Genomic DNA, 17,133 nt, shown 5'->3' on the forward strand with positions numbered 1-17,133 from the left:
AAAGGGTAAAAATCTGAAAAAAAAAAGACATGATCAATTAAAACCAATGGCCAGTTGACTGATTTTATACATCACACTTCCATGTAAATGTAAGCTTATATTAAAAATGAAGTTTTTAGACCTTATCCAAGGCCATACTCACAAATAAAAAGTGCTGTCCAGTTTCTCAGATCAATATGAAAATTCCCTTATCCCAATTCTAAGAATTTGATAATCTTAGAATTTCAAGATGTTCTATGATGAATTATAATAATTTACTATGTACATTCAATAACAAGATGAAAATAATTCTCGCAAAGAAGTTTACAACAAACACATTGGGAGAATCCATAATACTGAAAACCATCCCTAGAATGCATAATGGTGTAAACTTGAGTATTCAAAATTGAGTTTGGCAGTAAAAGTATAGTAACACATCAGCATGCATGATCATAATATATGTATTGCCATAAACCCTAGAATCCAGGCACTCTGTGCAACTACTATATATAGTATACAACAGTTGACAATTTGAGTTGCTTTGTATTTTGAAAACTGTGAAAAAATATATCCTAGAAATTAAAAAACTTTGTAGTTTAGCTCAAAGATAATCTGACAGTAAATTTTTAAACTCTTACATTCTATATTTTCTCTTATGCAAAAATTTTCATTTACATTTAAAATCTTGTCTACAGACTAAATGCTGCTACAGTCAACACTGTCAGGGAGGCAGGGCCATGGCAAATACATTTTACTTTTTCTAAAATGTATTTTGGTTCAGTCAAGTCATGCAGAAGATGTGAAATTATTGTTATCTACTCTAAAGTTATTAACAACAGTCTTTAAATTATGCACAATAATAATTTTAAGTATTCTTTCATTCGTGTTAAATATACCCAAAATGTTAAATGAAATTTAATTCTCCCAGTGGATATAAATAAATATATATTTAAAGTGATGATGTGGAATCAAAGTATGAAAATGCCTTAAACTTGTATACACAACAAACAGTCTCAGAGTTAAATCTATACAACTTTACAAACAAGCTCTGCCTCCCAGATAGCTAGAGAAAGCTACAGAGGAACACTTCATTAGTATACAAATACCAGAATACAAGATATGTCTACGATCTTTTTTTTTTTTTTTTTTTTTTTTTTCTGAATCAGTTGAAAAACATAAGATAATGTAAATAATGCAGCTGAAGCAAAGACTAATGTAAAATGAGATTCTCCTAAAGATTATGTGAGATAATCTGGTTGGAAAGATAAACTACACATGGGAAGAAAGGCTAGAATAAAACAAACTGTGTTTCTCTGGATCATGTCTTCCAGTTCATACTTCCCTGTGGTACAGAACGAGGTGGAATCATGTCCAGTAAATATTGTCTCTGCAAGTCTGTTGATGTCACTGGAGGCTTACCTAACAGCTGATAGGAATATGCCTGAGCAGCTAAAAGAGGAGCAAAGGGCAATATATGAGCAGGCTGTGGCTGGGGTAAACTTTGTGCCAGCTGCTGAAGTTGTTGAGCTTGAGCCTGAAGAAGTGATTGGTGTGCTGCACTTAGCTTTGGAAGCTGCTGTAATAAAGCAGCTGAATTGGCTACAGCTGCTGCTGTTGAGGCAGAATTATTAGGTATCCTTGGCATTGAGTGAACTGGGCTGTGTGATGCAGGAGGATTAGAAAGGGCAAGGGAGAGACCAGAGGAAGTGACAGGAGTAAGAGTAGTACTATGGGCAGGAGGTGTATTTGAAGCCGGTGGTGGACTTGAGCATACTGTCTGAGACATTCGTTGCTCTATTTCTTGTTCTTGTTGCAGAGCTTTTACAAATGCTGTCTTCAAGCGATTAGTATGCTCTGCTTTTAAGGATTTCTTGATATTTGTAGTGACACAAGTCTCACAGATAACTGATGGCTTCTTGCCACGAGAACTTCCAGCATCTTGCCATTTCCAAACAGGACTAAAATCTGTGCCACACTGCACACATTCAAATGGTTCAGGTGGTGGTTGATTGATACTTGGATCTCTAGTAAGAAAGTCAACTACCTTTTCCAGACCAAGCAAACAAATGAACTCTGGATTGTTGGCATTTGGTATAAAATGCATTTCAGGAGGTGGTGGTTTAGGTGGAGGAATCTGGAGTAGTGTTTTTTCAAGTTGCTTACGTAAGGCTAATTTTGCTGCAGCCTGCCTTTGAGCTGGAGTTTGGTTGTCCATTCGGTCAGGTTGCATCATCTGGCTTGACTGGGGAGAAGGACATGCTGGAGGTGGAACCTGCAATAAGTTTAGAAAATAATTAAGTAAATTTTTCTTATTTAAACAAAATAAGACCAGATATACGAAATTAAAACAGCTGTACTTATCCACAAGGTCTAAGAAATTTAGCATGTTTAAGTAATAATGCAATTCCAAAACAAATGTTTCTGTATAAAATATATAAAGAGATTACTTGAAAATCTTAACAAAAATTACTTTATTAGTAAAATAAATAAATTCTAAATTTGAATACAAATGTTACATCTATGCATTAATATTAAAGAGGAGCACAGATAATAGTCACATGAAAGTGCCTTTTTATCTTTAAAGTTAATTCATAACTAAACAAGCACTGCCTATTCATTAAGTAATAGGAGAACTGGAAGAAAAATTATTTTAGCACATGGAGCTTTCTTTTCTTAAGTACTGCCAGTTGACAGTATCTGAATACCTCTCAAGCACATTTTCATTTAACCCTTACATCCGTGAGTGCACCAAATGTGTGATCTCAAAGAATATGCCGTTTCCGGAATAACATCTCATCGTGGCCAGCGCGCTGTGGGCGGAGAAAGGTGGTGGATGAACATAGCCATCGACATCTGTCTCGCATTGTTTCAGCCAGCTGGAGAGCAACAGTGGCAGAAATCACTGCTGACTTCAAACGAGGGAGTTACCAGTAACGTCTCCACCAAGGCCAACATGAGATTATTAACAGCAATAGGTTATGGGAGCCGCCGACCCACCAAGGTCCCATTGCTAACACCACGACATATGACTCTACGCCTCAACTAGGCGAAGAACATTGGCACTGGACCTTAGATGATTGGAGAAGGGTCACCTGGTCCGATGAGTCCCATTTCTAGTTATTTTGAGCGGACGGGAGGTTGCATATCTGGTGGAAACTGCACAAAGCCATGCACCCTTCATGTCAATAAGGAACTGTTCAGGCAGGTGGATGGTCAGTAATGGTCTGGAGCGTGTTCAACTGGAATACACTGGGACCTCTGGTACATCTAGACGCATCTCTGAATGGTCCAGGTTATGTGTCCATCCTTGCAGATCATCTGCATCCCTTCAAGGTCATCGTGCACCCACAGGGCAATGGACTCTTCCAGCAGGATAATGTGCCTCCCCACAGAGCAGTGGTGACTAGAACATAGTTCGAAGAGCATTCCAGAGATTTTACCACCATGGAATGGCCTCTCCGTTCACAAACATGAACCCTATGGAGCATCTTTGGGATGCTGTGGAAAGGTTTGTTCGAGCTTTCGATCCTCTGCCCAGGAATGCAACGGAATTATGGACAGCGGTGCAGCACGCATGGATGGAAATACCTGTGGAATGCTTTTGTGAACTAGTGGACTCAATGCCTCACTGCGTGACTGCCCTTATCTGGGCGAAAGGTGGGCCTACCCGTTACTAGGTATCCCATGATTTCTGTCCACTCAGTGTATAGCTATGTTTCTTGGCAAAAATATCAGGAAGATTCAGAAAAAGCATGCACAGCATCAAATATCCTAATATATGTGCAATAAGGCCTGTTCCACATAATGAAGACCTGCCAATACCAGACCTCCCCAAAATCACGGGATAAGGAAGTAGTAATGAATATAGTGATGATTCTTTTGTTGCAGACTTTGCTGGACCATCCATTGCAGATTTGGACTATCAACCAGAAATGTATAATATGCTGCACTTTATTAAACAAGAAGAGTTGAATGACTTATTTCTTGGTTCTAGGCAACAACAGTGAAAGTTACTTGAAGAAAGAACTAAAATTTACAGTATGTTGAAACTATCACAAAGTGTTTTCAAAATATTTTGTTATATGGAAGTTTCATGTATAAGACGTGTGACGCTTGATCTAGTCCCACCACCATTGATTTCATCAGCGCTGCATTTCAAGTCTTTTTTTTTTTTTTTAATGACTATTTATTTAGTAATTTGTTTTTAGATTTAGAAAATTAAATGCACTAGGCATAATCCTTATGGGTTTTGATAATTAACTATATAATATCGGTGTAAATACGCCATAGTTAACCCATAGATTTGAGCTACGATTGTAGCATAGAAGGCATCGTTTTAAGGTTATATACCCTTAAAACGATGCCTTCTACACTATAAGGATTTTGCCCATAAGGATTATGCCTAGTGCATTTAATTTTCTAAATACATTACCACCACACCCTTCTGGCATCTCTCATAATGTGGATATAACTTCGCAACTGAGATGGCTTGTTGTATTACCTACCCGCCCACTGATGACGAAGCCAAAAAGCTTCGAAACGATCGTCTGGGTGGTGGTACGCTGAAAATAAATAACAGTAGTCTTCTCTACTAGAGAAGCGTTATTTATTTGAAGTAATTCAATAGTAGCTATCTTGTTGTGAAGGCAACCACATTATGTGATACAATTAAAACGATGCCTTCTACGCTACAATCGTAGCTCAAATCTATGGGTTAACTATGGTGTATTTACACCGATATTATATTAGTAATTTGTATTAAAAAACTCATTTTTAATGTAAAAATCAAGTACAACATGCAAGAAATACCTATTTTATGTGTTGTTGGGAACGAATAACAGGAAATCAATGTATTATTGGTTTCAACTTACAATGGGTTTTGTGGAACGAATTACCATCGGATGTTGGGGTCCCAGTGTATTACATACATTTAATTAAAGTACTTTAAAATAAGCTTTTTTCCCCCCTCATTGGCCAGCGTAACTTACCCACACAACACCTTCAACTAATTGTTTAAGACTATAATGCTATAGTCTGTTATTCAGATATCATATCAACCTTATTCTTCTGCTATTTCATGTTTAAATTTCTATCGTTAGGGTTTAGAGTTGTTTAGGTATTTAGGGTTATTTTTGAGAAATAAATTTGAATATGTTTAGGGGTCTTTTAAATGGAAGACTTGTTAAATATTAACCTCATTCTTTTTCTATTTAAGCTTCTAACATTGATGATAGAACAAAATCGCATATATTAACGGGTTTTTTTAAATAGAAAAATATTAATCACACATGAATTAAAAAAAAAAAAAAAAAAAACACTTGAGCTGAATCTTTTTTTTTCCATTTAATAATTACTAATTAAGCAACCAAATACCACTTTCATATAGAGATATCAGATAATGCAACATATATAGTATGCAGAAGTAAGTGGTCACACAGTATGATCACAAGTTCTTTGTGACCATTATAAATACTGTACATTTTTCTGGGGCTTCTTAACTGATCCAGTCTTGAGAAGACAGGTGACCTTTCTGATTTTCAGAAAGGTACTATTGTTTAAGCATGTTTAGCAAGGGCCACAAATGAAAAAACAATGGAAATTATTTGTGTGTCAAAGCAGCCATCTAAAAAAGTATACAATGAGTGGAAGACGAAAGGAGAATGCAGCTGTGAAAGGAAGAAATTCAGCAGAGTCTGCACTCCAAGAATAGAAGGTCCAGCATGCAGCAAATGATTGAAAAATTCAATTTAGGCAAAGAAAGGTCAATTTCCAAGTTAACTATGTCGTGGGAGTTGAAGAATCTGGGATTTGGTAATTGTGTGTTCGACTAGATTGGTGCTGCCAATGCCAAGTGGAACAGTGGAAAAACTTCATGTGGTCTGATGAGTCTTATTTACACACCAATGGTAGAGTGAAAGTGTGGCACGAAGCCATGTATTCAGACTGTCTTGCATCTACTACTCAAGTGATTAGAGATGGTATCATGATATGGGGCATGTTCTATACAGACTGGATCTGCTGTTACCATTAGTCATGTTACACCTCCAATGAATACCTTTCTGCCATATTGGATCAACTTCACCCTGAAATGCTCCATTTTTACCCAGATTGCAATGGATTCTTTCAAGACAACAATGCAACTATCCACCATATCAAAAAAACTTTATATTGGGAACGTTCCTAGGTTCTACAAACAAACCCAGGATTTCCAACATCTATCTACCCTGGAAGTTTAATTCTCCAGATCTTAATCCAATTAAGAATGTCTGGAACGTGTGGGAAATGGTAACTTGGCTTTGCATTTCTCTACTGACCACAATATAGCAGCTGAAAAGTGTCATGATGGAAGAATGGTCAAATCTGCAGTTAGACTCTCAAACACCTAGCAGAATCTATGCCACGATATGGGCTGTAATTCAGACAAAAGGTAACCCTAATAGATGCCGAATAAAGGTTTTTAATTTTTTGACCAATGAGTGTACAAAGAGGAGTGAAGAGAGGTTTAAAGTATTATCAAAGAGCAGCAGATAAAATTTTGAAACACTGAAAGACAACTGATACTGCAATGTTTTATTTATTTTTTTTTGCAAAATCAATTGAAAATTGTTTAAAAAAAAAAAAAAAACAAACTTGTCCTCTGAATGGTGTTACTGAATGATGAAATGGCTCTCCAAATGTGATTATATATAATTATATATATATTATATATATATAATATATTATTATATATTATATATAATCACATTTGGAGAGCCAAACGTTAATTTAAATATTATGTAATTAACACTGAAAACTCAGCTGGCAAGTTGCTATCTATGGATTATGTTTGGAGCCAGCAGACTTTTGACTGACATAAGGAAACACACTTTAGTCATTAGAAATTCACAACAGAAAGCTGCCCACAATTTATCAAATGTATTCATAGTCATATGACTATTAGTGTATTAAATATTTAAAGTTGTAACATCTCATCATATCATATCAGCACACAAAATCAACCTCAACAGCACAATGTTGTTGAAACTGCACTAATGCTTTTTTTTAAACTACAGCAAAGTTGGCCACGAATATTACGGTACTACTGATCAGTTTGTCATCCAACCTGTTTTGATATTTGTGACTTCTCTGTACTCATCTCTCTCATTAGTCTTTTACAATTGCTATCAACAAGGAAGGCAGCTTTTGCTAATTTATTGACAGGGGAGTGCAGTGTTCTGGCTCATATTTCCAGACTACTGGCAATGCAAGTTACAAGATAATCTCATACACTTATTTTCTTTGAAAATAAATCTTTGATGATATTAGTTTTTAATGAACTTTAAGTTCTTTTATTAATCTTTATTGCTTTCTAACTGAATAATTACAGCAAACTATATGCTTAGGTGCTGTTACAGCTGTATCTGTGAATGAAAATAAGAAATTCAGAGAATTTTTTTTCCCTTTTCCTTTTTTTTTTTTTTTTAATTATCTGATTTTAATGTAGTTTTACTATTTTTTTGTGAAAAGAAAATGACTGAGAAATATTGTTATTGCAAAAGAACAGAGAAACTACATTACAAACTGTTACCAAAAAACCTATAAAGAAGAGAATTAAAGGGAAGTTGGTAAGGTTAAAAAAAGACAGCGTACATATGACTGTAAAAAAAAAAAAAAAAAAAACCTTGAATTCTTTGTGATCTCTTGCAAAAACAGTTGACATACAACAAGGTTGTGATAAAGAAGCAGAAAACATACCTTTATTGAACTGATTAACTTGAAGCAAATGTTTTGGTAGCTAGCACAGTTCATTAAAGAAATTATTAATAGTATAGAATTCATTGGAGAGACTACAAACTGTTTTCATATTTTTAATATCTATAAGGAACATGTTACACAGTATAACCTCAAAAAATATAGAACCTTTTGAATATTTTTCCAAGGGTAGTCAACCATATAAGGGCAGAGGGAGAACAGGCTAGCTGGACTTTTTGCCAAAAGCAACGGAATTTATGCATTATGTTCCATTAAAAATTTCCAAACAAATTTCTTTCTGTTTTATATACTGTCTATTCAAAACATTATGACCACCTATTTAATTGTAGGTACATCCTTCTCTTGCCACCAGTACCACTGGCGCCTCCATAGCCAGGTGGGAAGGAGCAGCAGTGAGTAGCACACGCTTCTTGATTAGACCGGGGTTCGAGCCCGTCACCACCAAATACGGAGGATGCGGAAAGGTCAGGAAATGACCACCGCATATCCTGGAGCAATATGGCCTTAGTTGCTAATGCTCCTAAAAAAAAAAACCAAATAACAATAACAATAACCAGTACCACTACCACTGCACTGTGAGGCACAGACTCTATAAAGCCTCAGAACATTGCAGTAGATGTCGTACTATGTCACTAGGACTGCACCCTGTAGATCTGTAATAGGCCATAGTGGAGGCTCCAAACATTGGATCTGTTGATCCACACATAATCTCAGAAACGTTCTATGGGATTCCTATCCAGTGAATTTTGTGGCCAAGGTAGCACCCAGAAATCACTCTCAAGCAATACTGGCAATGTGGCAGGGCACCTTATCCTGCTGGAATACACCTGTGCCATCCACAAGATAATCACCATGTAGGGTGTACCTGATCAGCCACAATGGATAAGTAGTTTTTAGCATTCAGAGTGCAGTACAGAGGTACGAGGGTTCCAAGAGTTTCCTAGGAAAACATCCCCCCATGTGAAAACACTATCATCACCTGCTTGTTTCTGTTATACCACAATATCAGAGTGATTCCACTCTATAGTGTGTCACTGTACCCTCCATTTACCATCCACATAGCATAGCAGGAAATGTTATTCATTGGAAAAGGCAACTTTTTTCCAGTCATCAATGATCCACTGACACTCAGATGCAAACTTTAGGCATCATTGGCAATGAATGGCTGTAAGTATGGGTACCTACTCCACAATCCATACAGAGGAGGAGTTTGTTAGATTGTGGTCTTGGAAACACCGGTGGTCAGCCATTCCATTGTTTTCTGTCTACTGGCTTACACAAGGCAAGCCAATATTCACCACGATCATTGATGGGGCGTCTGGCAGCCTACACCATCCAAAGTTGATTGTCAGTCACAGTTATAAGCACAAGCATGACAGTACCGCCAGCTACACATAGAAGACCATGGAAGCTAAAGGGTAGTACAATTTTATCAGACATCCCTAAAAACATCAGCCAGGAGTTTAAGGTATCAACAAGGGTTGAGATCTGTGCGAACACACTATGTACAGAGAGCTCCACAGCATCAGTTTTCAAGAGCATAATACAAACATCAGCAACCACAATCAGTGGTCTAACTTTGCATGGTACAATGAATGCCATAATTGGTCCATAGAGAGCAGTGAAAATCAGATCTATGGACCGATGAATCATGCCATGCCCTATTTCAAGTCAGATGGGTGAGTGGGTGTGATGGGATGCCTGGAGAATGTCTGCTCCATGTGCCAACAATGAAGTTTTGAGGAGACAGGGTTATGATGTTTGCCTATCTTTGTTGGTCATACAGGGAACTGTGAATGCTAATGCCTACCTTAACATTTTGGACAATTTCATGCTCTACTATAGCAGGTCTTTGGTTCACACCCATGTTTGTTTCAAAGGTAATGTCCCATGCCATGTGCTGCTTCAAGAATGGCTCATGGACATGAATGTAAAGAAGTTGGAGTGGCTGGTGCAGAATTCTAATTTGAAACGTTGAGTGAGAATCAGACCAACACCTTCCACATATGTAACTCACCTTGTCATTCTTCTGCAAGAGGAATGACAGACTACCAAATTCAGTCTATCATTCGTTGGTGAAAAGCCCATCCAGGAGGGTGGAGTGTGTCATAGTAGCAAAAGGCCAGGGGTCCAACATGTTACTGAAGTGAGTAGCAGTAACAAATGTAAAACTGATATTGAATCAGGATACTTTTTTTGGGGATGTGTATATGTACTACTATTTTTTCAGAGGTATGTAGATGCAATTTTTTTTTTATATTAAAAAGGGATCCTTGTAGTTAAAAGTTGGAAACCACTGGTCTAGTTCATAAACTACAAAGCAATAAATTATAATTATAAAGTAGCATCTTACCTGGGAGACAGTTACTTGATTTTGCCCTGAAGATCCACTCTGAGTTATCTGTGATCCCTGCAGGGCCTGCAGTGGATAACCCATTACCATATTAGGTGGTGTTGTCACAGGTGTTCTGGGAATGGGTCCTAAACCAGACCTCATCATAGGTTGTTGCATCATTAAATTTGATGCAAGGCAGGATGAGGCGCTTCCTCTTTGACCCATAACCAATGGAGGAGGTGGGCCATGCCCACGTACCTATTTAAAGTACCATTTGAATAAAAACAATCACATAATTGTCTCAAATGTGTTAAAATTAGTCCCATAAAAAATAAATTATTTAAACACTAGCAAAATATTTAAAAATAGTTTTAAAAATACTGTTAAATAATTTTGCTTAACCTACAAGTAGATATATGGGGGTCTATAGGTCTACTTATATCCTACCATATTTAGTTTAGTGCAAATGCATTATTACTACAGCTGAATTAAGACAAACCAAAGTTTCTACAGTAAGCAATATTATTATAACATCTCATATTGTGAGATACATGTTGCCTTCCTTTCATACACTTCAAATAAAAACACTTTCCCACCAGAGAAGTCTATTGTTACTTATTCTCAGTTGAGTACTATTACCCAGATGGCAAAGCTTTCTGGACTCTCATCAGTGAGCAGGGTGGTAACCAAGGTATAAAGAGCTTACAACCCGGTTGCAATTTATTTACATAATAGGAGGGATGCTAAAAAGTGCATTTCTTACAGACTAATAAAATTTTAGGACATAAAGCCTCAAACTAAGAAAAACTCAAACTATGACATGGTTTAGTCCAAATGCATCATTACTATGTTGAATTTTAAGAAAAATCAAAGTTTGTACAGTAGGCATCATTATTCTAATGATGCCTACCAATTTTTGCCATTTTTATCTAACTTCACTAGAAAACCATTTTGTTCACTCTGAAGTAACTCAGTCTTTCCAATGTAATTTTCTACCACAGTTTATTAAAATTTTCAAAATTCTCTATTGAATATTGAAAGTGCACTAAATCATACTTAAATCTTGACTAAATACAGCAGGGGTTTGTTAAACAAGAAATTATATCTAATTTTATAAGCTATTATAATGTTGCAAAGAATAATTCTGTGAATCATTATTTAACTGTATGTTAAGGCTTATACAGTATCATATGAATCTCTTCTGCATAAATAGTTGGTCAAATTGTAGAATAAAAATGGCAGATATAAGTCAATATTGCTCTTGAGTGGAGTTCCACAGGATCCAAATGTATATAAAAAAAAATTACTGCATCCCTTGTTATTTCTGATATTTGTTGTTGATATCAATGAAGGCATAATAATTTTGATATAAATATTACTGAGGTGCAAAACTGGAAGGTGACATTAACCAGGGTATGCTGCTTCAACAATATCTAAATAAGTATTTAGTTAGCCAAAAAATGGCAGTCAGTGCAATGGTGATAAATGTAAAGTTCATTTGGGCAATCATAATACTAAATCATCTTAATACTTGGGAGGAAACAAATTTAATGGTAGCTGATAATGAAGGACTTAGCAGTAACTGTACAAACCAACATAAAAATTCTCCCAACAATGCAGACAGGCTTCTAGGAAGCACTTGATATCTTTATCTATATGGACAATATCATTATCCACATAAAAAAAAAAAAAAAAAAAATACAAATGCATAGTATTTTTTTTAAATACTATGCATTTATGAACATCAGTTCCACTGAAAAGAATTTAACAATTATCTAAGACTACTGTAATCACTTTTGTGAAAGAAAAATCCCTTCTCTTTACAGTAGTTATATCTTAAACTCTCTAATGGGAACACCTTAAAACAAAGTATACCAGCGTGCTGTTTTTCTAATTAAAAAAAAATAAATAAATTATGCCAATTTACAAATTCCTCAATTATTATGTTTCTGATCAATCAGCCTTATTAACTGTTTTGCTATTAAGTCAGTCCATAAAAAAATCGAATATTTTCTTAAGCCTATTCATGGATATTAATTGTGTGTGTTGAAAAACACAATTAAATGCATGAATAGGAAGAATTTAAATAGCAGCATCTTTCCCATCCAATTACCAAAACATGCTACTGTCATATCTGATCCATGCATTGCACAATGGAAGTGCTCATGTGCTTCAAATATTGCTTGTATTTTTTGTTGGTGGACCACTCACTGGTGTGCACATTTTATTTGATTTTAATTTCTTTCAAGTTTTGCTCACTAACAAAAGGTATGACCCAAATGCAGCATGTTTTAATATGTGGGGAAAAAAAAAAAAAAATCTCTTAAGGTGGGGTTAAAGTGGATTTTATTTAAATAATGAAAAATATATACTTTTAATATAAACAAAATGTATTTATATTTCAATATTCACAACTGCATTCTAATGTTTTGATGCCACCTTAAAATAAAGGGTGGCATCTAAAAGTGAATCATTTAAAATTTTTTCAAGCTGATTTTAAGATTATAAAATGGCATACCTTATCCCTAGGTGCATTTGTCAGAAGAAAATTTGTGCACCCACCGGAGGGTTAAATAAATCCCACATCAGTAGACTACGATCACTGCCACAATCTTTGGTTCCTTTACCTGAAGATTCTTAATACATGAAGTCTTTGCTGATAAATCAGATCGAGAGTATTGCTTTCTTTTGTTACCTCTCTAGTGCTTCTGATATTGAAAACGGTCATCCAGAAATGTTTTGCCATTGCGTTAATGCCCAAAAAGTTCAAATCTCAAGAGATATGACATTCTGATTTACTGGCCCACTCTTACACTTACTCTCAATTAGCTTTCAAATTACTCTCAAACAGCATACTCTTTTTATTTTCCCAATGTTTGTCACACCAGACTAACTCAACATTACACTGGCAACCCATGTCAATTTGGCATACTGTTTAAGAGCCCATGTGCTTCTCAACCAAGAATATAATTCTCCCCCCCCCCCCTCCTCTCTTGTCTGTACACTTACTGTACTCAAATTCTGCATCCCTGTGTCAGGTTGGCACCATGTTCTTGATATTTCTATAATGCCTACATTCAGTGACTTCACAAATACATCAAATTTGTTTACTACACCCCTAGCATTTTTGTAATAATGCAAGTATATGATGCCTATAGTTACTCATAGTAACTCTAATATAGCACACAATTACTTGTCTCATAAGGATCCCCAGCAGACTCTATAATCACCCCATCCCCCTGTTTTTCCAGGCTTTTGCATGTCTGAAAAGAACTAATGCAAGAAATGCATTAGTTCTTTAGCATAATGTGGCCTTGGCAGTGTTCCCCAACATACACACTACTTGAATTCCCTCCATTTGCAGCTGGCAGAGTAAAAGCAACAAAATTATATATTCGATGGGAATGTCTCCAGGGTTTGATTTTCTGTACTGTCTACATGGCTGACCTGTTAAAATTGTTTTAAAGCTGTATCCTCAAAATGTAAGGAATATTACAGCTCTCCACGATGCCTGTCATAACCTCAAAAGACAAGATTTATGCTGCATGATAAAAGAGATGGGGAGATGCTGGAGGTTTGTTCTGTTCTATAAGCCAAATGTGGTTTTTGCCACTCCATTAAGCAAAGTGATGGTACTTCAGTGATGGTGTATAATTCATTAACTCTCAATGATGGAGCAGAGATGACCCATAATAATGGCTGCTTCTTCCCATACATTGAAAGCAGCTGTCATAAGCAACCAAAGTTCTACCAAGAAGTATGTAAATACTTACAATTTACAAGCATTTGTGTATTTGTAGACTCTTAGTTGCATACCTCTATGCTCTGGAGTGTAAACATTATTATTTAAAAGCCTGCTAGTTAAGACCAGTTGACTAATGAGCAGAAACAAATGTTGAGAATATTGACAAGGTATATAAATACCTCTATGAAGTGAATAGTAATAGAGCTGTAAAATGCATTCACATCCAAAATTACAGTATTTCATTAATTATTGGTAAAAATTAATGCTGAAAAGTATATTTGAAATCAATTATGAAGCTAAATTATACAGGACTAATTTTTCTGAAATTTGGCACACTTGACTCTAAAATCCAAATATCTCCTCTATCAGACTTTCGAGCGGCTGTGTTAGCTATCATTATTTAGAAAAACTTCAACAACAAACCTCAGTGACTAAGTATATCAAGAGGTAGAACCTTCAGAACTAAACCCTTGTGGCAATGTCAAAACCCACGGGTGCACCATCTGAGCAAAGGAGAACCCTCCGTGCCCACACTGAAATTCCTAGTCTTATCATAAAGAAAAAGTGTATTGTATGGCTTTACATCAGTTTTTGACTGGTCAATATTTCTTTAAAGAAGTTAATGGAATACTCAAAACTGTTACAGTGATTGGGGAAAAACATGTCAGGGTGTTGTCATGTATCATTCTACCTGAATTAGGTCAATGAAGCATCCCTGACACATTCCAGCTAAATGGAGCACTACTTAATTTCTATCAAATTGTAACCAGTCTTCTCAAAAATGCATTTGTCAATAATCTTATAGGCCAGTTTTTTAATATCAAATAGACTCCTGTGAAATTACCAATTAAAATTCCAGAAACATTTGGATATGCAGCTTCTTGAAAGATCATGTTCACAAAAACCAAGCTTCAATTTATTAGAAATGAAACATGCAAGAACAGAGGTTTTCAATATTGACCCAGAACACTTTAATAACTCTGAAAGTAACTGTTTGACAATTAGCCTTAATGATTATAAACAAAGGCATCAAATCAAGCACTTGAATAATAAGATACTATGCTGCAGATAGATTTGCAACATTTTTAAATGCCTTGGGATAATATAAATAAGCATTCATTTACAAAAAAAATTAAATTCATCATGGGAAGTTATTTTATCCTCTCTCTCTCTCTCTCTCTCTCTCTATTATATATATATAGAAGATAGGATCAAAAAGTTCTAAGAATGAATTTGTTAAAAATATCTGATCATCAAATAAGAAAACTTTATTAACCTAGAATGTCTAGAATTTTTTTTTTTTACAGTACAGTCTTTTAGTTGCACATGTGCAAAGGCTTATTTTTATGTTTTGTTTTTAGATGCACGTACACACACACACACACACACACACACACACACACACACACACACACACACACACACACACATTACATGCAAAAGTGCCTATTGTCTTCATGTCTCTCTCTATCCATCCACACAACTTGACTTCCAGTGAACAGGTTTTCATAAAATTTTATATTTAATTCTTGAAAGATTTGTTGAGCCATCCTAAATTTCATTAAAATCAAGCAAACAGAAATGCAGCAATTATTACTTTTTTTTTTTTTTTTTTCATCCAGTTTGTATAGGAAAAAAAAAATCATTGAATAAACATGGTTTTAATGCAGTTCTTAGCTTTAGACAGTCCACACATGATTTACACATATTATTATATAAGCCTTGTAAACGTGACTTTTAAATACTCAAGTATTTAGCAGTCACATTATGAGAAGAAGAGATTTAAAAAGAACGTACACGACTAGAGTAATAAATATTACACAGTTGTAATTAACTGAACAGCTAAGTTTAGAGAACGTAAAACTACCTCTCGATAAAAGCAATAACACTGAAGAAAATGCAAGGCACGAGAGACCTTGCACATCAACAAATGAGCTTAACTCCCACATTAAAAGTATTATTTAGGCCAATCTTCAAATCAGAACTGAAGATATCATTATCTGATATTTTAAACATTATAACTAAAAAGGCATAATTCATTATGATACCACATCTAACTGTTAATAAGCCTATATACTTAGACATCATTAGGTACTTAGAGATGCAATCAGAAGAGAATCTGTAGGCAAAGAAAAATTGTAAATTACTATATGACAATGCTCTCATAATCTGACTATTTGTGAACACCTTTCCAAAAACTCTACAACTGTCTTATATCCTTCTCCTAATTCGCCGACTTTGTGTCATAGGATTTTTATTTTATTCCAAACTAAGGGATAATGATTTGTAAACAGATGAGCTTATTATTTTTAAAAATTCAGTCCTGCAACTTGTTGATCTTATGTACCTTGTATATATTTAAACTATTTCTTAACTTAACTTTATTCAAACATGTTGAATGTAATATGGGCCTGCTCACATAGGTTTTTGGTTTTACCTGCTGCTGCATGGTTAATAATGAGCATTTTATAATTTTTTAACATTTATTTTTATAGAATTCATAAAAATAGGCATTGCTTAGTGCAAATACATCATTAGTTCGTAGTTGAAATTTAAGACAAACTACAGTTTGTCTAAGAAGTATACTTTCTGGCATCTCTCATATTGTGTAAATAAGTCACAACTGAGTTGTCAGCTTTTATACCTTGCCAGCTACACCTCCTACTGACGAGAGGCCAAATAGCCTCAAAACAGAGAAAAAGTAAATGCAAATTTCTTTAATGGGAAGTGTTACTTATTCAAAGTATAAGGGGAAGGCAACTCGTGAAAAATTTCATAATATGAGGTGTTATAATAATGATGCTCAGTACAAAACTTTGGTTTGCCTTAAAATTCAACTATGAACTAATGATGTATTTGCACTAAGCAATGTCTCTTTTTATGGTTTCTATAAAAACCATTAAAAAATTACAAAGTGCTTATTATTTACACTAAGCATGCCATAGTCTGAAGCTTTAAGCCTAAAATTTTGCTGGTTTCTGTTATACTGATTTGTGCTACAAAGAAAAAATTAGATATAATTACAATAGAAGCAGCAGAACAGAAATCCCAAAACAGTATTGTTCCCCCACTCATATCAAGCAATGCTAGAATGGCTATTGCACTACTGCACACTAAGACAACAATGATTAACGTAGCTGAGTGGTCAGGAGCAAGAATGCATAGCACGCATTCCTTGAGTGGACCGGGGCTCAAGCCCATAACTGATAAATATTTGTATTGACGATTTATTGTAAACTCTACTGACTTAGTTGTCGTGCCGGAGTATAAACAGAAAATTTATTATTTATTTATTTACAAAACAACTATTTCAAGTTAAGAA

At 35.2% G+C, this 17,133-nt stretch overlaps 1 protein-coding gene across 3 annotated transcripts in view; it reads right to left on the reverse strand.

Moving 5' to 3' along the window:
* Positions 1-1,202: 1,202 nt before the first annotated feature.
* The window catches only part of LOC150083354 (uncharacterized), a 376,181-nt gene continuing 360,250 nt past the window's right edge, over positions 1,203-17,133 (reverse strand). For all 3 annotated transcript variants that reach the window (XM_090377987.1, XM_090377988.1, XM_090377989.1), the window contains 2 exons: positions 10,085-10,324; positions 1,203-2,251 (listed from right to left, as the gene is read on the reverse strand). In XM_090377987.1, the coding sequence (XP_090234113.1) occupies positions 1,298-2,251; positions 10,085-10,324 (1,194 nt within the window). In that variant the 3' untranslated portion in view covers positions 1,203-1,297. The remainder of the gene's footprint in view (positions 2,252-10,084; positions 10,325-17,133) is intronic.

Source organism: Mastigoproctus giganteus, chromosome 7 (assembly GCF_048544385.1).
Source record: "Mastigoproctus giganteus isolate SK-2022 chromosome 7, ASM4854438v1, whole genome shotgun sequence".
In the NCBI taxonomy this organism is placed as follows: Eukaryota; Metazoa; Arthropoda; class Arachnida; order Uropygi; family Thelyphonidae; genus Mastigoproctus; species Mastigoproctus giganteus.